This window comes from Gossypium arboreum, chromosome 1 (assembly GCF_025698485.1).
Source record: "Gossypium arboreum isolate Shixiya-1 chromosome 1, ASM2569848v2, whole genome shotgun sequence".
NCBI classification, from domain to species: Eukaryota; Viridiplantae; Streptophyta; class Magnoliopsida; order Malvales; family Malvaceae; genus Gossypium; species Gossypium arboreum.
In genome coordinates, this window is record NC_069070.1 from 79,460,328 (window position 1) to 79,488,084 (window position 27,757).

General features: G+C 33.3%; 1 protein-coding gene across 1 annotated transcript in view; it reads right to left on the minus strand.

The window, feature by feature from the left end:
- LOC108481487 (uncharacterized) overlaps nucleotides 1-24,713 on the minus strand; it is a 61,307-nt gene extending 36,594 nt beyond the window's left edge. Inside the window, exons 1-2 of the mRNA XM_017784613.1 lie at nucleotides 24,395-24,713; nucleotides 24,088-24,281 (exon numbers count right to left, since the gene is read on the minus strand). Of these exons, the coding sequence (XP_017640102.1) occupies nucleotides 24,088-24,281; nucleotides 24,395-24,713 (513 nt within the window). The remainder of the gene's footprint in view (nucleotides 1-24,087; nucleotides 24,282-24,394) is intronic.
- Nucleotides 24,714-27,757: the final 3,044 nt, after the last annotated feature.

Genomic DNA, 27,757 nt, shown 5'->3' on the forward strand with positions numbered 1-27,757 from the left:
TTGAATTCCTTAATCACGACTCGACACCTATCAAAGTCTTTGGGATGTTTAAAATATGAAAATACCTACCATAGGGCATGTCGCCAACTATTATGATATGTCTTATTTAGAAGTTGGCTGCACACCACTAGCATTGGTGTTACCAAGTTAGAAAAATTTTAAGGGTGAAATTTTTGTTAAGGAGGGGAGAGTTGTAACACCCCAAAACTAGCGGTTCCAAGAAAAAGGTGAATATATATGTAGGTTACCTGTTTCGGCATACTATTGTAATATAGTTCACCACTTTTCAAAATTTTGACAAGTTAAATCCTGGCGTGTAATGTACCCGCCCATTTAGAATCTAAGGATTTCATCTTAAGTTGTTTTCCAATTGAAGAAAAGTACTCCAACCAAAGGGTAAGCCTCAAAATTTTGATTGAGCAAAACGTGCATATCAAATGTGTGTGAGTTGTGGGAGACTAGGTCGTCTTCAAGAGCACCCCTTATTAGTGTTTCCGCCAAAGGTATGGTACGCCTATTTTGCTCGACCACTGTGCAATGTAGGTTCTATAATTTGAGTGGGTGGGAGTCAACTGAATGGATTGGGCTGGTCAAACAATATTTGTAGTGGATTCTCTTTTATGTTTTTCTCAATTTTGGTAGGGCATTAAAGGGACAATTTATGTATGCATATGACACTTGTCAATATCAATTAAGAGGAACTGGCAATATATATGTGGTAAGAAGGAAACATTTAGATGTTTTTCTTTTCTTCCTTTTGTTCTACATTTTGGTTTTCTTTTTTAAGCCTAAGTATTCTCCTCTTAATCGTTAAACTAGAAGTTAAGGTTTTGAAGAGAATGGGTGGATGTTTCAACCTCTCGGTAAATCTGATAGCTTTGCATGTTATGATTTTGAAAGAGTAAAGATGTTAAGAGACATAAAAACAGTAGGGTGTGAGTAGGAGGCCCTACATAAGATCATCTTTATTTGAGATGTTAGCAAACTGTCTGTAAATAAGATTTTAATGGAAGTTTCATAATCTTTTAAGTTGTTGTTGCTGTTGGTTCAGGTACAATCGTTGGAACAAAAACTCTAAGTTGAAGTGAATGTGAGTTCTTAGGTAAGTCCATGTCTCGACTCGTACAAGTCATTTTAGAAAGTTTCTTCTTTTGGCTGATATCTCAATAACGATGCATGAATCCTTGAATGACTGCTAAACATATATGTGTGATCCTCGTATAGTATTTGCATGGCTGTAAGTGTGTGATGTGTTGGATGCATGAGTGCATGTGGCCTTGTGAGGCAACTATTTGTTTGTCCATGGAGCGTATATTGTGTTGCATGATTGTGTTGATGTTTGTTAAGCATGTGAAGAAGTATGATTTTGTTATGGGTATAAGTAAAATCTACATGAATGTGTACTTACATTATATGTATGATGCATGGTTGAAATTGTTGGAGAAATGGGGGTTTGACAGAATGTCAAGAATTTTGTGATATGCGTCTAGTGTTTAGGAATGTGCCTACCAAAGGCTAAAAAGAATTTCGAAATCATCGAGTTAAGGAATTCTGCAAAAAAATGTTCAAAGGTAACCTTGGACAAAGTTCACTAAGTTCATTTGAACTTATTAGTGTCTAGTTGTGATGCAGGTTTTGAGGTAAAGTTGATATGCCAGTAGGGACCCAGCCAGGAATGCGCCAAGGTGGTAGTTCGTGTTGCGATATTATGCATACAAATGGCACCTTAGGAATATGGCACTTTGTACTCTATGAAATGAAAAAGTTTGTCTTTAATAAAGTTTTAAGTCGTAACATTATATAATATTATGTTTTACAAAATTTTGCATCACAAAGAGGTAAAATATTAGTTCTTAAAAGCTTTTTACAAATTAATGCAATATTAGCTCTTCAGGAGCATGTAATCATTTTATTATATAACCTTAATGAATGTTTAATTTATTTTAAATAATATATACTTTTACACTTCTTTTCAACATGAATGATAAAAATTTTGTATCCTCAAAAACTTTATTTATTGATATAAGAATAAAATGAATAGGTATAAATAAAACGTATATTAAACATAATAAATAATAAATTCATATACTAATAAATCACTATGGTTAAATAATATATTTTTTATATATACCATAACACAACAAAATGCAAAATATTATAAGGTCAAATTAAAATAACTTTACAGGTATAAAGGTTTAAACATAAACATTTTTTAATCTCCACCTCAATTATGAAACTATCCAGACAGGGTGAATATCAAGTTCATGACAAGTAATGTAACACCCCTAACCTGTATCCGTCGTAGGATTAGGGCTACGGAGCGTTACCGTACAAACGAAACATTTAAACATACATCTCATACATAATCATAAACATATCATATAACAATCATCTACATATGTATCATCCCTAAATCGAGCTTCCGAAGCCCTAGAAATACAGTAGAAACAATTTAGGACTAAATTGAAAACATTTAGAAAGTTTAAGAAAAAGTTAGAAAAATTTAATTGTAGAGGTCACATGGTTGAGACACACGCCCATGTCTCAGGCCGTGTAACAATTGAATTAGGGACACACGGCGGTGTCCCAACACGTATCCTCACCCGTGTAACTTACTGAGTAGGGTCACACAGTTGCGTCACACGCCCGTGTGCCAAGCCATGTAATTCTCAAAATAGCCCCACACACCTGTGTGTCAGGCAATGTGCTAGGCCGTGTAACTGCCTAACTTGCGTGCAATAAAACCTTCAAGGGACACACGGCCATGTGTCACACCAGCTATGTCACACATCTGTGTCTCAGGTTGTGTGGACAATAATTTGCCCAAAAGCAAGCCAATTCCATTACCAAATCATGCATATACCTAAATTCTTTGTACACATAATCAAAACATGAAAACATGACCAAAACTTACATGTAATGATCAATTCAAGAGTTCAAAATCAATCAACTAATATACCATACAAGGCACCTCAAATGCATTCATCTACAACTTGCTTAAACATGCATATATTTGATAACATTTCCATTATTAAATATAATTTAACTTCTAACAATTCATGTTACAAATATGACCATAAATACTTCGTTACAAACTTACCATTTGAGTCGTACCATTCATGCATCATAAGTACCCAAAATGACGTAATTTAGCTAGCATCAAATGGTGTTAAGCCAAGATAACATCCATAACTTAAACAAGCCAAATTCCAACTAGAAATTCACCAAAATAACATTATAAGTCCACCTATACATGTTAATATTGACATTTTCCATACATGCTAACCTAGCTTAAATATGAACTAAAACATGTCACAAGTATCCATATCAACAAATACTTTAAAGTGACCAAATCACATAATTTGATAAGGCATCAAGGTATACCAAACCAACATAGCTTTCCAAAGCTTATATTTACCAGAAAAAACTAACACATGCATCATAATACCATTAAAAATTACTCTATACATGCCATTATAAACCTTAGTTAAATTACTCAAAATCTACCAAATTGTCCAGTGGATAGTGTGATAGATCTTCGATGAACTTCCAACCTATCGAGCTTTCGATAATCTGTAAAGTAAAGGAAAATAACTACGTAAGAAATGAGTGCTTAGTAAGTTCAAATAAACTTTAAGCATAATATACTGTTTCAATAATGAAGTTTACAAAATTGTATAAACCTTTTCATATATTTATGAACTTTTCCATTAAGTCACTTACCGTTCCATTCCTTTTCTTATCAGATTCATTTCTTTTCTTACTCGTACCATTTGCATAGTACAAAGCATAAGCATAACAATCAACCATAACCACAAGCTTGGCATAAGCCTAAACAATATCATCAATCTACAAGTTAGTACGTTTGTTCATATATATATATATATATGATAACATCCATAAAACATGTGTTCATCATGTGTAAACATAACCTTTTCACCTTTAAGGTTCCAAATTTCATGATTCAATACAATTGCATACTTACCTTTCCATTCTTTTTTCTTGCTCATTGAACCATTTAGAATTTCATCGGATACTTGGGTAAGCTCACACAATGTGTGCTTAAACATATAACTGTAACCTTTCTTTTACATCGATGCTCACTCGAGGTGTGAAATAGGCCTACTCACACAAGCGTGGGTCGAAATGTAAATTGCACGATGCTGCTCACACGAGTTGTAGAGTATTCGCATCAAATGCAGGACCTCAGTCATCAGTAGGACATTCAAGACCAACACCCGAAACATGAAATCCCTAATTACATGTCATTTGTATCCTAGGATTTCCTAAGGTTCAACTGGGACTCATTAACCATTGATTCGTCGTAACATTGATACATTTATATATATTGATCCATTTACATTAAGAGTAACATAGTATGGCATTCAATTTAAATAACAATAATAGAGTAAACGTTCATACGGACTTATCTGGCTAAATTACAACAATGACTAAGTATAGGGGCTATTTGGTGATGTTATTTTCTCTTCGATTTTCCACTCGTTCTTAATATAAATTAATTATTCCATTCAATTCATTAATTCAAACAGTAAAACCAATTCATTTTATGCAATTAAGTCTTTTTGACATATTACAAAATTGCCCCAAATATTTTACTTGTATACAATTTAGTCCCTAAGCCCAAAACGTACAAATTAACCATTTTTATTAAATTTAATGATTAGCTGAATTGTTTGGAACCCTACTACAGCTCATATTTGTTGTTATTTCACAATAAGTCATTATACTTTTACTAATTTCACACTTTAATCCTTAAACACTAAAATCATCAAAAATTACTTAACAAAATACTTATATTTAACAATAAAACTTAATAGTCTATCATAAAATTTCAAGAACACCTCAAACTCATGCATGATGAAATTGTAGACATTCAATAATTTAACAAATTGGCCTCCGGGTTAGCTAGATTAAGCTAATACGATAACAAAAACATAAAAATCATTAAAAACAGGATCAAAATGCTTACCATGCACCCAAAACCAATTTGGCCGAAAGCTTCTCTAATCTATCCATGGAGGTTTTGGTTATATTTGAGAAAAACCAAAAAGATGATACCATTTAGGCCTTTTGTTTCTTTTAATTTCATTTAATTATAAAATTACAAAGTTGTCCTTTTAAAAATCAACCAAATTTCAAGCTTTTAATTACCCAAAACCATCCACCAATAATTCAATTGGTATAATTACTAACTAAGTCCAACAATTCACCTTTAATTAATAGAATTCAACTTTTGCATCTTTTACACTTTAGCCATTTTCAATTAATTAACTACTTAAACATTAAAATTTTGTAACGAAACTTTAATACAACCTTAATAACACTCCGTAAATATTTTATTTGGTTTATAGAAATGAGGTTCTGATACCTCATTTTCTAAAACCACTTGACTTTATGGTAATACCACTTGAACTTAATTATTCATTCAAATAGCATAAATTGTCAATATTAAAATTTATTTTAATACCATAGTTGACTCATAAATATTAAATAATGATATTTACGAACTCACTTATCGGATTTGTAGTCCCGAAACCACTATTTTTGACACCACTGAAAAACGGGTTATTACAAGTACTTTTGCTCTCATTCTATAATAATCATATATCTTAATCAAAATTAAAATTAAACCAATCAATTCTATTAAAAATGAACCAATAAAAATAAAATGTTTATCTCCATATAAATATCTCAATAACCAAATACATGAAGAGATTTAAAAATTCATAGAATTAAACTTCTTAATAGAAATCAAATCAAATTTCAAAAGAAGTTGATTAGATTAACTTAGGTTACCATGGATGAGAAGTAGTGATTATAAGCATCCTTTGTAATGAAGAAAAAGAGATCATACCCAAGCAAATATCAAGTAGCCATTGATTCTAATGATTCTTAAACTAAACAATTAAATTTCAATGCTTGGATCCCAACAAAATTTTGACACAAACTAAGAACATATTAATCATCCTTGTATGCATGGCCAACTTTAGCATCATAGTAAAAATTTTCATCTTTTGCCTAAAAATTATCCTCCATTTCATCGTTTTGGGATAACAAAATTTGTCTCAATATTGTTTTTTTAATGGATGTTTTGATAAAGTTTTACTAGATGTTTAAACATACGACAATTGAATGACCAATGCATTTACATACCACATTCGTAGCATAAATTTTCAATAACCTTCAAATATTTTGACCATCATTTTCTTGTTTTTCATTATTATTCGTTTTCTAGTGGTTAGAAGTACTACTATTATAAACACCATGATAATAATTATTACTATGTCTCCAATCACATCCTCAATTACAATGACAATCATGATCATTATATTTTGTTTTTTCATAATTGTTATGTATTGCCACATTCACTTTAGGGAATGAAACATTTTTCACTAGAAGACATGAAATCGTTTCAATATACTTTTTAAAGCCTTTTTTTTACAATATTGTTACTGTAGGAGCAAATTAGATATTTTCAATCATAACAAGTTTTAAGAGTATTATTGTTTTCTAATGGTCAAATAATTCTTTCAAATTATTACACAATTCAAGAGTCAAGATGATATTTCACAATTAGATATTCCACTTTTAATCCTTCATGTACATGATGTTGGGCAAAACAATGATTTTTTTCTTTATCTATATAAAAGTCAATTTCATTTATACTCACAAATCATGTGCTCACAAATCATGTGTGTCTCTATCAGAAATAATCTAAAAGGCAATGTAGTTATCATATCAACAACATATGTTATGAAAGATATACATATTTAAGCAAAAATATTCAAGTTGTTGATACTTCAATTTTATTCAAAGTCTTAGATCATAAACAAGCATATCATGGAATATATAAAACATAAATTCATACTTAAATATGAAGAAAATAAAATAAGCATCTTTTTAACTTTTTTCATTAAAAATATTGAAATTTCAAAATCTTTCAAGCATGCATAAAAAAACATATACCTTAAGATTGTTGCTTCAACAAGGACGTTACACATCTAGATTACTTGTTTTCCAACAGAATATTGAATACTATCAGGTAAGCTCGTGTTTGTAACGTATTATAAAATAATAATAATGCAAAGAACACAATAATAATATACTGAAAATAAGGAAGATTTTTATTGCATTTCTCTTCTATTTTTTCATAATCATTACAAGTAGTATACTACTATATATGTAGGAGATTAAACTCTTCATTTTCTAATATATAAATAAGAAAAGGGTTATAAAAATATGAAAGATAAAGAATTAAGAAAATAAAAGAGAAAGAATTAAAAGATGAAAAGTGAAATGTTGATTATAAAATGAAAAGTGAAATGTTGATTATAATGAATATCCAATTAATAGTATTTATAGTAATTGTTAATAAACATTAAATTGTATGTATTAGTCTATCACTAACGGCTAACGCTTTTTGGTTTTTTTTTTTTTTCTTTTAATTTTCATTCTCCCCCACAACCTTTTGGTGATGGACTATATATGTCCACTTGTTTAAATTGATTTATAGCTTTCCTTTTTTATGTTATTGACTTCCATTGTCAATTGAACTTCAGGAGCTTTACATTTTCAAAGAACAGAAAACAAAACCTTCTTTTTAAAAAAAAATGGATCACAAACTCTCAATCTCCACCAGCAGACAAAGAAATCCAATATCCACAAAGAGCAAAAAGGAAAAAAGGTTGACAAATTGTGACTTGAAAAATGGAGTCTCTCTTTTTGGAGGGAAAATGGGATCAACGGCTGTGAATGTGAAGTTCATGGGGTCATTCTCAGGTAGATTTCATACAAGAAATGAGTCGTGAGACATGGATTTTTGTTTTTTGGCACTTAAACCAATGGTATTAGCGGTGATAGAGAATGACTTTAAAGTTTAAAGTTTAAAGACTACAGAAAGAATAATGCAATAAGTTAGAAGAATGAAGGTAGACATGGGAAACAGACATTTAAAATTTTAAGGAGTGTGAGAGGTCAAGATTTTTAACTTTTCTTTTGAGTTTGTGGGAACTTCACCAAGAGGTTAAAACAAATATACAGAAGAAGAAAAAAAAAAGGGTTTGGGATAGGAGGAAGGAAAAGCAAAGAAAGAGTAAAAGGGGAAAAGTTTGTATAGTGAGGATGTTTCAGTGCCATCAATTCCAACTGTGCTTGGACTGTCATCCATTTGATATTCGCTTCGGAATTCAACCTCTCTTTTCCCTGCACATTTGCACCTACTTTCCTTTACACGACATGACCATTTTCTCACCCATGCGATCATGTTCTACATGTCCCTTTCTTTCTTATATACCCTACTATCTTTCTCGATATCAAGAACGGATTAGAGGCGTTATAGTAAATTTCATTTTGTATAGTTAATTGCATGACCTAATCACCCATCTAAATCTCTAGTTGGTAATATATTTCAATCTGAACAATTGCTGCATGCCCTCATTTTTGCTTTTATTTTGTCATGGTCTAAAGCAGTAACACAAACAGTTTCTCACTCCATCCTCTTCTATCAATTTCCCAAGCTGAAAAGATTTCCAAGAAAGACGATATACTAAGTGCTTAGAAATGTGAAATCTTTGGCTAAAGTGGGAGAAGATGACCCTTTTTCCCCTTCTTTAATATTTCAGTTTTCTCTTTGTGGTTAAAATTGATGAGCACAAAATTAAAAATATTTCCTAGTATAAACACACCAACTTGAATGTTTATTATATTATTGATTTTGTAGTTTTAAATATATATATTTTTTATTATGATAAAGATTTATCACATTTTAAATAAAAATTATAATTTTATTAAAATCTTTGTTTAATTAAATTTATTAAATGAATTTAGATTTTGTCAATAAAAACATTATTGAATGAATTAATATCATAATACATAAAACGGTTAAAATTTATATTGAATTATATTATATTTAAAGTATTATTTTTATTAACTATGCAAGAATTACATTATTTTAGTTTTAAATATCATATGTTATATAATTTATATTGTATATAATACATTTATATAATATAAGCTAATATATTATATTATGTATATATTATCTACGAATTAATATAGTTATATTTATTATTAAAAATATAAAAATGACGAGTAGGGAGTATTAATTTACAATATGTCAAAAATCTTGTCCTATAAAAATACTTTAAAATGATTAAGAATTATTTTATTATTATAATATTTTGAATACCAAATTAATTGATATATTTTAATTATGCTTACTAATTAATATTTTAAATAATGTTACTTTGCATTACTTACTTAAAGTAAAAATATTTAGTTTAAATCACAAAATTTAAACGCATAAAATCACGTGTAATGTACATGTTAAGGTAATCATGGGTTAAGTTAGGCCATGCTAAAATTTGATTTTAAAAGGAATTTTAAGCTTGAGTCCAAGCTCGCCTAACTTAACCCAACCAATGATCTATTTTATTGTTTAAGAAATATGTTACGAATGATTTTATATTAACATTAATTAAAGTTAAATGATAATGATCTTAAAGTTATTTAATTTTATTTTAGATCGGATCAAGTTGGCCTGTCGTTAAGAAATTTTTACCCAAATTTAATTTAAGGTAAATTAGATAATCAAGCCGGATAAATCACTGATTCTTGAATATATCTAAATGTATGATACTAGAATTATAGTTCTTTTAAATACATAAAAATTTATTGAATTATGGCACACATGTGACTGAAATAATTATATAAAAATATTTTATAAAAATCAAATGAGATTTTGATTCAAATGACAAAGCTTTGAAGATTTTAATATCATATGTTCAAATCTTATATCATCATTTATTTTAGATTTAAATTGTCTTTTTATAATTTTAATAAAAATACAAAATAAAAACCCTCGACTTCTTAAATAATTTTTTAGACATTTTCCAACTCACTTATTGTGGGATCAACTCATGAGATTAATTGAATCGGAAGTAAATGCTATGGTTTGAATTTTATTTTGATATATTTATTATTCTCAATATATTAGGGTATGGTAGTTAGGGTTTGTAAAGCAACAGTATGTTTTACTTTTAGTTAAATAAAGTGAAATGAGGTATGATATAACTTTACTTTTTTTATGATGATGGAATGTGGTCCATAGACACGTGCAAATGATGCCATTGTCTTTCTAATCATGCCTTCCCACCGTTTCTTCCACTGTGTGGGATCCACTCCAGTTATCTATATCCGACTATCCCTTCTATTCTATACCTTTCATCTACGTACACATTCATTTTTCAGTTTTAATAATAATATCTTAATAAATATTTTTAATTCAAAGTAATTTTTTTTGTAATCACAATTTTTCATATCGGTTTTAAAGTTTAAAATTAATTCTATTGAAATCGGAAGTGATATTGAAATAAATTTCTTTTAATAATGAAATTATAATATATTCAACTTTTGTATTTAACCCCAACATTGTCCATTAATACTTATATTCACACACTTCTCTTCTTTTACATGAAACACACAAATGTAAATAAAATAATTGATGATGGTGTATTTTTCATAATATAAATACTATATTTTATTATATTTATTATGCGAGTGAACGAAAATATTTTATATTAAAAATATATTTATATAAATATATCAGTTAATAGTTAGTAGTGGAGTGAAAATGTTTTTAATATAAATTGTTGATCCTTTGTTCAATTCTTAAATGTTCTTTTAGTTATTTTATTTAAAAATTATATAAAAATATAAAAGATGAAAATATCTTTAAAATAATATTAATTACCTTTTAAAATTAAAATATTTTAATAATTTCACATATGAATTTATGTTAAGTTAACTTATGCCAATAACTTAATTAACCACTTTATTTATAGTATATATGTATATATTTAAAATGATATTTTTATATAAATTTTGAAATAGTTTATATTTTCATATTAAGCTGTTGTTGTTTGTGATATTAAAAAATCTCAATTTTATGAATTTCTAGAACGAAAACAAAACAAAACTGATACACACCCTTATTTTTCATTAGCTAAGGAAGAAAGAAGTTTGTAATTATTAGAAACATTCCACCCATTTGATAAATTTTGACTGTCCATTCATAGGACAGCAAGTGTCCTAAATTCTGATCAAGTATTTGCACAAAATATGATTTTCCAAAATAAAATATTTTTTCATGAACATACATGCATGTAATTTAATGATTGGGTCAACCCAACCCTTATTCTCTGAAAGTGGAATAAGACAATGGGATTTTAAGTTCAGTTTTGATGAGCTGCAATTTTTCTGGTCTTTGTTCGGTGGTTTTTGGTCCAATTCTAGGACACCTCATTCGTTTCTGCTTTCGTTGAATCATTGCCCAGCTTTTGTTTTTCACACCGCAAAGGTAAAACTACCATAGAGTAACTTTTTCTATTAAAAAAATAAACAAATTTAATTTATGCACGTTAAGATAAAAAGTAAATTAATTATTTAATTAAAATTTTATTTATTTATACTATTAAAAATTAATATGGCTGATAAAATATCAAGACAAGAATACTTTTGTGTGTCATGTGTATCTCATATTAATATACAATGACTAATTTTTAACAATATAAATGAATGAAAATTTTAATATACAATGACTAATTTTAACAAAAAAATAAATGAAAAATTTTAACAGAAAGATTAACTTACTCTTTAATCTAATAAAAGCGATTAATTTATTTATTTTTAATAGAGAAATCAAAATATAATTTAACTCCTAATACAAAAATATTTATAATACTTTTACCCCTCATTTCATTGTTAGCGATAATCCCAATTTTTTTGAAAAAATCTTAAATAAGTTTAAGTTATGTTTTTGGTTTTGGTTTTGGTTTTCTCAAATTAAAACTATTTTTGTATAAAAAATCTCATTTTATGTTTAAACATAAACACAATCATAGCGCGAACAAACTCTAACTTGAACTTTGTTTACCTATACCAATTAATTATTCTACAATTAAATTTAAATAAAACTTTTATTATTAAACAATAACCTGAATCGAGATAAAATTTGTATTAATGACATGCAGACAAAATACAACTGTGATTTTACAATCATGCGCATATTTCTTGTTTCCATCTTTCATTATCATTTGTTTAGGAATATATTATTATATATTTCACTAATTAACTAAAATTAATACTACAAATTATTGCTGTAAAATTGTCGTATTCAACATGTTCATCATGAATCTAATTTCGCGCATATCTTTTACGATTTTAATTACATAATAATGATAATTTAAAATAAACATTTTTTATCAAAATTAATATGTTTAATATTAATTATAATAATTAATTCTCTCTTCATGATATTTTTAAATAGGTAAATAGTTGAACATGAAATATGCTTCATTTCCGTTATATTTCATGATTGAAAATCAAACCCTTAACCTTATAATTAAAAGATAAAGGAAACAACTACTACACCATACCTCATAATTTAAAATAAATATTTAATATTTAATTGATTAATAATTAATTACAATGCAACACTTCATTAATCAAACAAATAGGAACTTTTCATGGGTAAATTAAAATGTTTTAATAGGCTTAAACATAAATACAAATAATTTATTTAAGACTAAAGAGCAAATTTTAAGTAATAAATATTAACCCTCAAAGAAAGAAAAGAGAAAGAACTGAGGTTCCCAGTTGGTATGTGCTTTCAATAGTAATTGTATGCGGAGAGTACTTAGAAGAAAATTTTGATTTGCCCATAAAGAAAGAAAGAAGGTGAGAAACTATAAAGAAACTAGAAACTAAAAGCAAAGTAATAATCAGCCTTACATGTGATAAATATTGAAAAGGAATATAAGATTAGGAACATAATCATGTCTGCCTACGTAAAATTTGGGGGGAGGATTTAACGTGGGAAAATGTTAATACTTTTTAGTTTTTGTCGTCATTGGAAGGGGATTTTTTTTTATGTACGCTAAATTATCATAGAGGTACGGCGAATCCATCTCACGATTTTGAAAATATGATAAACATTTTATTAATAAATTAAATGTTGGGGTTTCGAGGGAAATTTGAGATTACCGAATACAATCCGAAAGTTTGGTATTTGTAAAACCTCTAATTATTTTTTTAAATTGTTGAATTTGATATTATAAATTAATTCAATGTTGAAAAGAAGGCACAGTTATTACTCTGTAGTACTACATTGGCATTGTAAGTGAAAATAATATTATATATAATATTTATTTTAAAAAGTAAAGATGTTTAATAAAAGAGTGGATAATTTTCTAATGATGAGATGTTAAATGAATATTAATGGATAATTTAATTAATAATTTATTTTCAGTGAAATAACCATTAAATTAAGAAAAGATTATTTAGAATGAAAGAAAAAGAAAAAAAAAAGTAATAACTTTTTTTTAGCTTCCATATTGTTGATTAAAGACGTTATACCGGATGTTAGAGGTTATTCGCATAGAGTATGATCATAGCGTAGATACTAATGACGTAACATGCAGTCTTCTTAGAGATACTTAGGGTTTATATAGATGATGAGCTTAGCGTGGAACCCTTGGATAGGTGTCTTACTATAAGTAAGGTCATGACCTGCTGATATTAAGGCTTGGGGACTCTACTTGGAAATGATAGGATGTGATTTGACTATACTATGTAGAGACAGCAATTAAGTTATGGATGACTTTATTAAATGTGGTGGGAGAAGCCTCTAACTAGTGTGGCCTAGCAATGGTTCACGAGCCAAGTATATAGGAGCCTTCAATTAGGTGAGCCCTTATGCGAGCAAGCCCTTCTTTGGTCCAAGTAGTTGACTTGGTAAGGTCCTTCATGTCAACAATTGCCTCCCCTAGTCGAACGTAAAAGTATAAAGTTACCTTCCCTAACGTATTTTTTTTAAACGGGTGTCTTTTTTAGAAAAGTGTACCAAATTATTGTTGGTGAGCTTGAAAAGGTGAGCTCGGAGAGATGAGACTTGAAAAGGAAAGAGCAAGCCTAAATAGGCGAGGAGTTAAAAGGTGAGCTTAAAAAGATAGAACCATTATTTTAGTGAAGGAGATACTTGTTGGTGTAGCTTTTGGTAATTGGAAGAATTTTTTTTTCTAAATTTTCTTATTTCTAGAGTTTTCAATGAAGATTAAATTGAGGCGTGTGTAGAATATGCATGATGTAACCAACTTTACAATTCCCAAGTCTATGTAACTTTGCATTAATGAGGGTGTTACATGTCATAATTTTATTAAATAGTGGTATGATGTGCTAATGATGGTTTGTTCCACATATTTTACCATGCCTTTTAAACTTGTCAACCACATTAATGAGGGTGTTATTTGGCATTTTATTTATGTTACCCTAAGGTTTCAAAAGTCCCATATGTTAAACCTAAGGTTTCAAATTTGTGTTTTATTTTGGTGTTTTAATCAAGTTTCAATCCCGTTTTAGAGGTCCCTCAAGTTGAACATAACATCAATTCAAACATAAGCCAATTCCTTATTTCTTTGATTTTGTTCTTTTAATCTATTCTCTTTACATATTCTTTTCTAACTAAGTTAATATCTTCAATTTAGAACCGATTTTATTCATTATCAAAACCATGATTTGAGTATAGATTTTAGGGTTTTATGTCTTCCATGGTTTAACGTGGTGAATATATCTAATGATGTCTTTCGAACTAGGTGGTTATGTGTAACATATATTTAACAATTCGATTTTTAGTGGTATCGAAAATGACATTTTTGAAACCCTTTTTTTGACATCCGATTCATAAAATATTATTATTTAATATTTACGAGATTAGTATTAAAGTTTGGTCCCTTAATTTTGTCAAATTGGTAGTTACTTAAGGTATAAGGACTAAATTGTAAAAGTTTATCACTATAGTTTTTTAATTGGCCAAAAGCTTAGAGACTTAAATTACAATTAAGCAAAGGTTCAAAATGCCAATTTAGACATCTTGGAATGTGTGTTGTGGTTGGTGGTAATTATGTAACATCCCAAAATAGGGCCTAGTCAAAATAGTGGTTTTGGGACCACAAATCTTACATAAAATATTTATTTTATGATTATTATGATGCCTAGAATATGAGTATATGCGTGTGGTAAAGTTTTATGAAGAAATTCTTAGTATAAGGTGTCCAATTGGAAATTAGGGACTAAATTGAATAAATTACAAAACTTGGATTCTAGAAGCAATTTGTATGAAGTTGCTTTAGATTATAAATTAGAAGGTCTTGGAGAGAAATTTTCCCAAATTCTAAATTTTTGGACAAAAATGGGCTTGCATTGATAAATTTTAAAGAAATGGTATAAGGGTATTTTGGTCATTTGTCATTTTAAAGAATTAAAATGGGAAAAATCAAGCCAAAATCAGCCATTTTCTCCTTCATCCAGCTGAAAATTTGGGGTTCTTCATAGCTAGGGTTTCAAGCTTTCCAAGCTCAATAGTAAGTGCTCCCAAGCCCCGTTTTTCATGCTATTTGTATTTTTGAAATCCGGGTAACTTGCTCTCTCCATTTCTACCCATATTTGATGCTAGGGTTCATGTTTAAAAATTTACCCATGCATGAGTTGCTTGTATTTTGATAGATTATGGAGGAATATGAAAGATTAATGAGTGTTAAACATCTTTTCCTAGTTGATTTTCATGAGAAACCCTTATAGGGACTACTTTGTAAAAGATGTAAATGTGGTAGAAATGAGAAAATAATGGATAATGTGGGCTACCATAAGAAGGAAAGGTGTTCAGCTAGGCTTGGGTAAGATAAAAAGTGTATGCGTTTCATTATACGAGCCTAGGGACTAAATCGTAAAAATGTGAAGGGCTAGGGGCAAAACAGTCAATTGGATCGGGGGTAGATATTAAACTTGAAATGTATAATGTGAGGTATTAATGAGTTAATTTTGTTTATATAGACCCCGAGGAACAAATTTCGGAGGTCGATCGAGGTAAACGCGAGGTTTCGGAATAACCGAAACACAACTCCAAAAAGAATACCAAGTATGTTTGGAAAACTTAAAGTAAACCCCTAATATGCATAATTGTATGATTTATGAATGCTTGATGATTGCATTTGTTATTGGTATGAAATATCATAGAAATGCATATTGATGATAACATGTGAAAAATATCTTGGTTGAGGTTGACAAAGGGAATTCGATGGATAAACCCTTGTTGACATGTGGACTGAAATCCTGCATGTGTTGTAGTAAGGATTTATCCCAGACGGGTAATCCGAGATCTCAGGTATGAAAAGGAATCTAGCCCGGACGAGTGTTCCTTGAATGATCGAGCCTCCCGAAGAATATGTGTACATGATGGATTCAGCTCGGATGGGTAATCCGATTAGGGTCTGAATTTAGCCTGGACTAGTAATTCAGATCAGAGCTCATTAAGGGTGTTGTCGTTATAAGGGATTTAGCCTGGAGTGGTAATCCCATCACTTTATGAGTTCATATAATGGGGGATTGAGCCTAGACTGGTAATCCTACCATATGATGTGAGGTTCGCGGGAGTGTGTATATGAAAGGATCATTCGTATGAATTGACGGATAATGGGTATTCCATCAAGATTTCCTAGAAATTTAATGAGATTAACGTCATATATATATATGTGTGTGAATGCAATGTTGAATGATGAGCTCATCTAGTTAAATTACATGATACATGATTATGTGACTAACTCATTGATTGAGTGTATATGATAGGAAATCATTTCATAATGGATGATTTCATGGTTTAAGTGTGAATGTATGCTATTTATTCGATAAGTTTACTTTTCGATTATTCGAGCTTACTATGCATGAAAATGCTTACCCCCTCTCTTTTCCCTGTTTTATAGAGCTCGAGGACTCATAAGGATTGAAAGACTATTGGAGAAGCAACACACTATCAACTAGTCAAGCTTTGGTATAAAGACACTTCTATTTTGTTAATGGCATGTATAGGGCTTTGAGTATTTTGTCATATGTGTCATTTGAATTGCCAAATGAAGGCATGTAAAGATGTATTCATCTTTTTGTATAAGGCCATGGAAATGGGCATATTTGGAAGTAGGCTATAACCTGCCTTTATATGCATGTTTATGTTCTTATATGATGAGTTGCTACAAATTGCAATGAGTTAAAAAACGAGCCAAAATTTGAATGTGCTACAATAACATAAGAACCCATAAATACTAGATGGGAAATAACCTTTTTGTATGAAACCAATGATATGAGGTTTCTATAAAACTAACTTCATCAAGATCATTTACAAGTGCATAATCATATTTTACTTTAAATTAGGTATCTATTAAGAAGAAGAAGTAGAAAGGGGTGACTAAAGGCTTGGAAAATAGCCTATTAAGGTCCACATGGGCGGGCGTGTGTCTGGGCCGTATGTGACACATGGTCCATCCCCATGGGCGTGTGGTATGGCCGTGTGTCCCCTGCACCTAAAACTTTATGTCAAATTAGCACACGGGTAGGACACACGGGTGTGTGTCTTGGCCGTGTTAATTTAACAGAATGCTCAAGTTTTGGACACGGGGTGAGCCCACGGGTGTGTGTCTTGGCTGTGCCTAAAAGTCAGTGTTGCCCAGGGTTAGAGCATGGACATGCTCTAAGCCACACGGGCGTGGGTGACCACATGGCCCATCATGCACGGGCGTGTGACACTTCTAAATAAGGAAATTTTCTAAAGTTTTTAAATGTTCTCGGTCCTATCCCGAACTATCTCTATGTATATTTAGGGCCTTGAAGACCCATTTAAGGGGAAATATGTGAATGTCTGAAAGTTTCAAATCTGAACAAAACCCGGTGAGTCGATTCAGTATGTTTTAAATGTAAAGTTTTGGTAATACCTCGAATCCTATCCTGATAACGGATACGGGTGAGGGGTGTTACAAATTAAGTTAATTAAAACTTAATTAGTTTAATTAAACTTATTTAATCATATGTTAATCTATGTATAAAAGCCACAAGTTAGTGGAATTTTCCTATCTTTTTCATTCTTCTAACCAAAACTTGGAAACCTAAGAAAAATCATTTTTGAAGCTCGAGTTATTCGACCCTTTAATTGATCGAGAATTAGATCAAATAAAAAATAGTCAATGAGAAGACAAAATTGTTGAGTAGTCCTTGAAATTCCAAATTAATTGATAATTTTTCCAAGTAACTTCATATGGTATAATTGTATTAAATTTTTATGTTTTTGGATTATGAATATGTGCATGTTTGGGTGAAATTTGGATTGTGTAACACTCTAAACTTAGCCTAGACGTTATGGCTGAATCTAACGATGTCACATGGTAGCGTTTGAAACTACGTTGCTACGATAAAATAATTTCCATTAGTTAACTCTTGTTGACCCTAAATTTGTTACTAATCTAGTCATTCGTTTTTACATATTTCATTGCTGAAGCTTTTAAAAGTCATTTTGAGTAAATCGCGTGTTTAGAGAAATCTTGCCTTTTTGAAAACTGAGTTTTTAGATGCCTTAGCAGTTTTAAATCCATAAAAATAAATAATAATCCAATTAAGTAAAAGTCCTAGAAATTTCGCAATTTACATCAAAACTAACCTGGGGAAAAAATTAAGAATTAAATACCCAAAGTTGAAATCAAAATAGTTTAAATACGTATAGCCACTGTCAAGTCCTTCGCTGCACCGATCCATCAAGTCTGGGGGTTACTTGTATAGATTAAGCAGAAGGGGTGAGTTTACGTAAACTTAGTGTGTAATCCCCATGCAAACAAATAGACAACAAACAGACAATCACAGTCTAGGTCTAAGCCCTTTTCAATATCAGTATCAGTTTGGCCTTAGCCCATCACAGTAACAGATATGCAATTACAAAATCCTACCCAACTAACCTCTACACTCCATCTCTGTCCAACCCTACACTCCATGTGAGGATATAATTAACCCACCCATCCCTACACTTCAGATAGTACCGAATGCGGCACTGGTCAATGATTTGCAGCTGAGCTGCCAGTAGGTTAGGCTTGAAGCCTTTTAGTACACTTCCTCCGAACAATATCAAACCCTCAACCCGATGCCATGCAACATACAATTATGTCATGCTATCTCATAGTAACAGTTCATAAAATATCAGTTCAGTGAAATATTATCATGCTCAAACACTTATATATGTGTAACAGTCATTTAGTCGTCTCATACAATTAGGGGTCTAGGTAAACTTACCGACTTACCGACCCTACAGTAGGTTTACAGTCGTCTAGGGCGAGCCGTGCAACCTTAACAATAAATCAGTGAAAATGGCTCACATGCCCATGTTGTCTGCCCGTGTGGTCCACACGCCCTAAATTGGCCTTGGCTGTGTGGATCACACGGCCAGGTCCAGAATCCTACACGCCCGTGTGGTTCACCCATGTGGGCCCACACGGCCCAAATTGGTCGAGCCTGTGTGTTACACACGGCCTTGTCCAGCCATCACACGGCCTGGCTCGTCCCTCACACACTCGTGTACCGTCACACAGCCTACCACATGGATGACCACACGCTCGTGTGGCGTCGATAGCAAGCTTTTTATTTTCTGCATTTTGAGTACACACCTGGTTCGATTTCGATGTGTAATCACTCTCGAGCACTCCAGAACCTATATTCGACAATAAAAAGCCCAACTTCAGTCACTTAATCCAAATTGCTACGAACAAACAATTCTCAAAAACTGTAACAGCCTGGTTTAGACCCTAGTCAGAATAGTGGTTTCAGGATCACATATCTGATTCAGAAAAAATATTTAAATAATATTTTATGTGTTTATGATATAGGAATGAGCATGTGTGAAAGTCTCGTATGAAAATTTGAATATTTGTATGCTTAATTTTGAAAAAGGACTTAATCGTGTAAAAAGTAAAAGTTGTATGCTATTTGTTAAAAGTACTTATTTGATTTGGCTTTATGATTTTGAGGTCCTTATGAGGTTATATGACCATTGAATGAATTAAATGAAATAAAAGGGCATTAGTTGGTGGAATTTTAATGAATTATAGTAAGGTTAAATTGGAAAAAAGCATATTAATGATATATTAGTTAAAATAAAAGTTAAAAATCATCTTATTTCTATCATCCTTGGCCGAAAATACAAGAAAAAGAAAAGAGAAAAGAATACCTAGGGTTCGGCACTTGCAAAGTTTGATTTAGGTATGTTTTTGTTTCGATTTTTGATAATTTCTACGTTTTTGTAATCGTTGCTTTGATTACTATCAAGCCCATGTCTTAATTTTTTATTTTGTTGATAATTTTGAAATATGCCATTGATGAAATTATGAGCTTTGTGATGTTAGTTGTTGGAAAATAAAAGATATATGTTGGGTTGATATATTTTGTCTTTGAATTTTTGGTGATTTTGAGTAAAATGGGATAAATTATGATATTTGTAAATTGAAGGACTAAAATGTGAAATAAATGAAATGTGTGGACTAGTATGAGTACTAGGAGAATTTGGCCAAGCATGAGTATATACAAATTATGTGTATTTTGTGATTTTGTGAATTAGGGACTAAAGTGTCAAAATGTGAAAATATGAGGGCTAAATTGTAAAATACCCTAAATGTATGTTTGTGGATTGAATTGAATGACTTTTTGAATAAAATGGTTAATTTTGAATACATATAGATCAAGAAAAGAGGAATTCGGATTTAGACCAAGTAAAGTCGAAGATAATCGAGTAGACGATTCAAATCAACAATTCTGAGTACGAGGTAAGTTCGTACGTGATAAATGATGTTACAAGTATATTTTGATACTTTGATTAAACATATATTGTGTATATATTTGATTATGGATTGAATACGATGATAAATCATCTGTATTTGGCACTAAGTGTGCAATTCAAAATAGATTCTACTATAAATAACACTAAGTATGCGAAATGGTATAGCTTCGACTGTATGAGGCACTAAGTGTGTGATACCGAGATAGCTTCGGTTATATAAGATGGCACTAAGTGTGCGAAATCATTCTAGCTTCGGCTAAACCTTAAAGCACTAAGTGTGCGGATGCTTAAAGCATGAATAATCTTCGGAAAGTTTTAAAATATCTGAACGAGAGATGAGAATGAAAATGAATAAATACGGGAAGGTTCAGGTATGTACGATACCTATGTGGTAGATGATATTATGTATATGAAGTTCGTGGATTGGTATAAACATATAAATTGTGTTGGCATAGAATTGATAGATGAATTGAGAACTAATAAGTGTTTATGTGTTGATGCTTTACATTTTATAAGCTGTTGATGATATTTAGTACGAGCTTACTAAGCTTTTGAAAGCTTAATTTGTGTGTGTTTGCATTGTTTTATAGATATCAAAGCTGCTGTGAGCTCAAGGATCCTCGAGGATCATCACCACACTATCGAATCACATTTCGGTACCTTTTGAAATTGTATATAATAAAGTATGACATGTATAGGCTAGAAGTACTTTGGATAAGTTTTGTAATATTTATATTTAGCCATGTGATATGGCTTGATATGGTTGTGTTTATGTTTTTTTTTTTAATTTTGGTATATGAAATGTGATGCAAGATGATCTATTCGATGTGTTTATGAATGGCTAAGAAAAATAGTAAGTTTGGCAAGTTTGGCAAGTTTTGGTATAAGATTTGGTCATGAGTTTAGAGATTATGAAACAATATGTGTGATATGATTTGGTCTTCTGTTTTAGCACAATTGAGTTGAGTTTATAAGCATGTAAATGGTTGATAATGTTATGGCATGAATGATGTATGGTTTGGTATAGAAATTGGCTAAAGTTGTTGTGTATATATATGCTTGATTTGGTGCTCGTAGGTTTGACCCAATTGGGGTGACAAGTTGGCTATTCAAATGGCTTATTTTTGTCCACACAGGAAGAGACACGGGCGTGTGTCTCAACCGTGTGTGACACATGGTCACGTTACACGGCCGTGTGTCCTCTGGGGTACCCTACGAATTAAAGTCAATATACCCTCCAATTGTAATACGGCCTAGACACACGGGCGTGTCTATTGGTCATGTGTGTCACATAGGCTGGCACACGGGCGTCTGGTCGGCCGTGTGGCCAAGTCAGTAGCCTCCCTAATTTTCACACGACCTGGCACACGAGCTTATCTTGAGGCCGTGTGGACAAGTTAGTATGTATGCTTTGTTTTGCCATGGCTTAAACACAAGGGCGTGTCTAATGCCGTGTGAGGCACACGGCCTGTTCACACGGGCATGTGACTCTTGAAAAGTTTAAAATTTTTCTAAGTTTTAAATCTTTCATATGTTATCAATTTGGTCCCGAGTGCATGATTTAGACTTTTTATGCTCGTTTTAAATTCATATTGAATATGAATGACTTATATTATTGAAATGAGATGGTATTTGATGTATATTGTTCTGAAGTGAGTTACAAGTCCGGTAACGCCTCTTAACCTATTCTTGCGATGGTTACGGGTTAGGGGTGTTAAAAAAACCATCGACAACCTTACCTCGCTTGAGAAACCCCAACTTCGCACTACCACCGCGTCAATAGGGATCTACTAGCACCTTAATTTGCACCTAAACAGACTGTGACTCTCGTCAAACGAATATTCATTGAATAAATCGAAAAGAACTCACTTAACACTTACTGAACGTCTGAACTACATTACGCAAATACGATGAATCGAGAATGAACATAAAAAGAGGGAGGAAGGATAAGGCAGATTTAGCAAATAGAAAGGGAAATTCGGCAGAAGGGAAGAATGGAGAGGAAAAACGACAGAGATTTTGGTAGAAACACAAATTCGAAAGTAAAGAAAATAAAAATAAAATCATGATAACCCCCAACAGCCCTTAATTTTCTCCCCTAATTCCCACTACACAACCACTACTCAGAATCGCTCTATGACACAACTCTAATTTGAAACTGAGCAAAAATAATACCCTTGCTTACTCAGGGATTCGAACACAGGACCTCCAACTTATCAACACTCCACTTAACCACCAGACCAGCAAGCCCATTCTGATATATTTTACCAACAATGAAACTTAAGCCTACTGAGTAGGGTTTAGGGTTTATTTTGAAAAGAAACAAAAATTAACCCAAGGTAAGGCTTGAACTTAGAACGTCACACACACAGTCAGAACACTTAACCACTGAAGCAAATACAAATTTGTGTGACAAACAAACAAAAATAATTATAAGGTGTTTTTGGGGCGTTACAACTCTACCCCCCTAAAAGAAAATTTCGGCCTCGAAATTTTACCTGATTAGAACAGATGAGGATACTGCCGACGCATCGCATCCTCAAGCTACCACGTGGCCTCCTCAGAGCTATGATTATACCATAAAACCTTAACCAGTGGAATAAACTTTCTTTTCAGAACCTTTATGTCACGATCCAATACCTAAACCGGCTCCTCCTTGAAAGTCAGATCTGGACGAACCTCGATCTTCTCTACTGGAACAATATGTGTTGGATCAGAGCGGTAGCGCCTCAACATCGAGACAGGGAAAACATCATGAATCTGATCCAACTCTAGAGGTAACTCTAACTGGTAGGAAACCGGTCCCTCTCGTTTCAGTATGCGATAGGGCACAATAAACCTAGGGCTCAGCTTGCCCTTCCATCCAAATCTCAGTACCTTCTTCCATGGTGAGACATTAAGAAAAATAGAGTCTCCCACAGAATACTCAATCTCACATCGCTTCAAATATGCATAGACTTTTGCCTGTCAGACACTGCCTTCAGTCAACCCCTAATCAATCGAACCTTATCTTCAATTTCGGAGACCAACTCAGGACCCAGAACATGTTGCTCACCTAACTCAATCCAACATAAAGGAGTGAGACACTTACAACCATACAGAGCCTCATAAGGTGCCATCCGTATGCTCCACTGGAAGCTATTATTATAGGCAAACTCAGCCAGCAGCAAATAGTCCTCCCAACTGCCTCGAAAATCAATTACCCAGCTCCTCAACATATCCTCTAGTATTTGAATCACCCTCTTAGATTGACCATCTGTCTAAGGATGGAAAGCAGTACTGAAGTCTAACCTTGTACCTAGAGCTTCATGTAGTTTCTTCTAGAACTGAGACATGAAGCGAGGATCCCTATTAGAGATGATCGAAACACATACCCCATGCAGTCTCACTATCTTAGACACATACAATTTAGCCAGCTTTTGCAGAGAGTAGTCGGTACGAACCGGTATGAAATAAGCGAACTTGGTCAATCGATTCACGATGACCCATACAGAATCATTCTTAGTGGGTGTGAGGGGTAACCTACTATAGTCACTCTCTCCCACTTTCAAAGTGGAATCTTGACTAGCTGCAACAAACTCGAAGGTAACCGATGCTCAGCCTTAACCTGCTGGCAAGTCAGACATTTACCCACGAAGTCGGTAACGTCACGCTTAAGTCCTGGCCATCAGTATAACTCACGAAAGTCTCGGTACATCTTATTTCCGCTAGGATGCATAGCACAGGGGCAACTATGCACCTCTCTTAGTATTGACTGCCTCAATTCCATATCTTTTGGTACATAGATTCTCCCTCGAAAATAGAGTACCCCTTCGTTATTCAGTCCAAAATTCATAGCATTCCCACTCTTAACTTGTTGAAAGTAAAGGCCCAAAGACTCGTCTTCTATCTGTTTAGCCTTAATTTGCTCTATCCACGCAAGCTTAATCTGAAGCTCAACTAGCAAACTTCCATCATCAAATAAACTGAGGCGAGCAAACATCACCCTTAAATCAGTCATAACCTTACGGCTCAGCACGTCGGCTACCACATTGGCCTTACCAGGGTGGTATTTAATCGTACAATCGTAGTCTTTAAGTAGCTCAATCCATCTCTTCTGCCTAAGATTTAGCTCCTTCTGAGTGAGGAGATACCTGAGGCTCTTATGATCTGTGTAAACGATACACTTCTCACCATACAGATAATGCCTCCAGATTTTCACTGTGAATACCACAGCGGCCAACTCTAGGTCATACGTCGAATAATTCGTCTCATGAGTCTTAAGCTGACGAAACGTATACATTACCACCTTACCTTCTTGCATCAATACACATCCCAACCCGACATGTGATACATCGCTATAGACAGTAAACTCTTTACCAGACTCTGACTATATCAACACAGGAGCCTCAGTCAGTACAGTTTTGAGCTTCTCAAAGCTCTCTTGTTGCACATCAGTCCAATTAAATGGCACACCCTTACGTAGCAGCTTTGTCAAGGGTGCTGCAATAAATGAAAATCCTCTACAAAACGTCGATAGTACCCTGCCAGTCCTCGAAAACTACGGATTTCAGATACAGTCTTAGGCTACTTCCAATCCAAGACAGCCTCAATCTTTCGAGGATCAACTCTAATCCCTTTAGTAGAAACCACATGGCTCAAAAATGTTACTTTCCACAACCAGAACTCACATTTAATGAACTTGGCGTACAGTTGTTTCTCTCGTAAGATCTGCAGAACCACTCTGAGGTGTTCATCATTTTCATCCTCAGTCTTCGAATACACTAGTATATTGTCAATAAATACCACTATGAATCAATCAAAATAGGGCTGGAACATCCGATTCATTAGATCCATAAAAGCTGTCGGTGCGTTAGTCAATCAAATGGCATTACTAGGAAATCGTAGTGGCCGTATCGAGTCATAAATGCTGCCTTATGTACATTAGCCTCCTTAACTCTCAACTAGTGATACCCTGATCGAAGATCAATCTTAGAGAAAACTGAAGCTCCTCAGAACTAGTCGAACAGATTATCTATCCTCGATAGGGGGACTTATTCTTTACAGTCAGTTTGTTCAGTTGTCGGTAGTCAATGCATATACGCGTAAATCGATCCTTATTTTTCACGAACAGAACTGGTGCTCCCTATGGAGACACACTAGGGTGGATGAACCCACGATCCAGTAACTCTTGAATATGAGCCTTAAGCACCACAAACTCCTTCAGCGCCATTCTATAAGTGGCGATAGAGACCGGTGCTATACCAGGAAGAAGATCAATCCCAAACCCTACTTCATGGTTCAGAGGTAACCCAGGTACCTCTTCAAGAAAAATGTCTGGAAAGTCCTTAACCATCCTGATATCATTAACCAAAGAATCCCCAAAATCTGAAACACTGATGTAGGCCAAATACGCCTCACATCCCTTACGAACCAACTTTTCTGCCTTCAGTACAGAAATCACATTCGACAAGTAATTCCGCAATTACGACTACCTCGTTGTCCTCCACAGTTCTCAGCACAACCCTTTTTGTGGCACAATCTAAGCTCACTTGGTGCTTGACCAACCAGTCCATCCCCAATATCAAATCAAACTCTCCAAAAGGCAATTCCATCAGATCAACCAGACATTTACCCTTGGACCTCTAAAAGAACATCTCTAAACAACTTATTTACCCTTACTGATTGTCCCAACAGATTCAGTACAGTCACCTCACTTGCAGTGCTCTCAACCAAGATATCCAAATTCTCAGACACAATACAAGCTATATAGGAGTGAGTGGATCTTATATCTATCAGTGCAGTATAAGGTATATTATAAATAAAGTATGTACTCATGATAACATCCGGAGCATCTCCATCCTCTCAACGACGTGCAGCATAAACTAGAGCCGGCTGCCTCACCTTAGTATGACCAGCACCTCTGCCTAGTGCTCTCTGACCACGGCCCAACCCATTACCACATCTGGCCTGACCACAGCCTCTCGGTGCTACTGAACCACTCTCGGTGGTAGTGCAGTACCAGTACCTGAAGCTCGCATCTGATCGGACCTCCACGGATAATCCTTAATACAGTGGTCCAAAGAACTGCACCTCAAGCATGCCCCAATCCTTTTCCAACACTCGCCCAAATGATGTCTACCACAATCAGTACATAGTGGCTGTTCAGTAGTAGCAATAGGAGCCCCAAATCTGATCGGTCTGTCAATTCTGACCTTTTTCTTAGGCCTCTAAAAGGAACTTGAGGGCTCCAAATCCTTCTTGCTCCTACCTCTCTCTCAATTCTGGTGCTCAGCGCGCTTCACTTCCTCGGTAATCTTCGCCTTATCAACCAGTGCAGCAAAGTTTTGCTCCCTCTGTAGAGCTATTAGAACCCTTAAATTATCTCTGATGATATCCTCAAAGTGAATATATTGCTCATACTCAGTCGCCACCATACCTCGCGCATAGCGGTTCAGTCTCAGAAATTTGGCCTCATACTCGGCCATCTATCTAACTCCTGGAGTTAGATTTAGGAACTCCCTCCTATGAGCATCCACATAATTGGCCCCCATATATTTCCCTTAGAAAGCGGTCTTAGAGAACTCCCAGGTCAGTCGATTGGGCTAAGTGCCCTCCTCAACAGTGAGCCACCACTGAAATGCCTCATCACGTAGTAGCGATACAACACCCTTTAATTTTTGCTCAAGGGTGCAGTCCAGATCGTCCATAATCCTCTCTGTGGCCTCAATCCAATATTCAGTCAAATTAGGGGTGACTCTAGCAATACCCCTAAAAAGCAAAGCTCCGTTAGACTGTAGTCATTCCGTAACCGACCCTCAACCTCCAGCTTCAGTATTGGGCCCAGCAACCCTCTCCAAAATCTATAACATAGCTTGGGACAGAGCATAGTCCCCAGCCGCTCGATCATGAGACCCAGCCCCTGACCCAGTCTCTGTAACATGTGACACTGGCATCTCGCTAGTGTCTAAATTCGGCATATCACCTAGTGAAGAGGACTCAGCTTGAGCCCTTCTACGACCTCTACCATAGCCTCTTGTACCTCTTTTGCGAGTACCTCGTGTG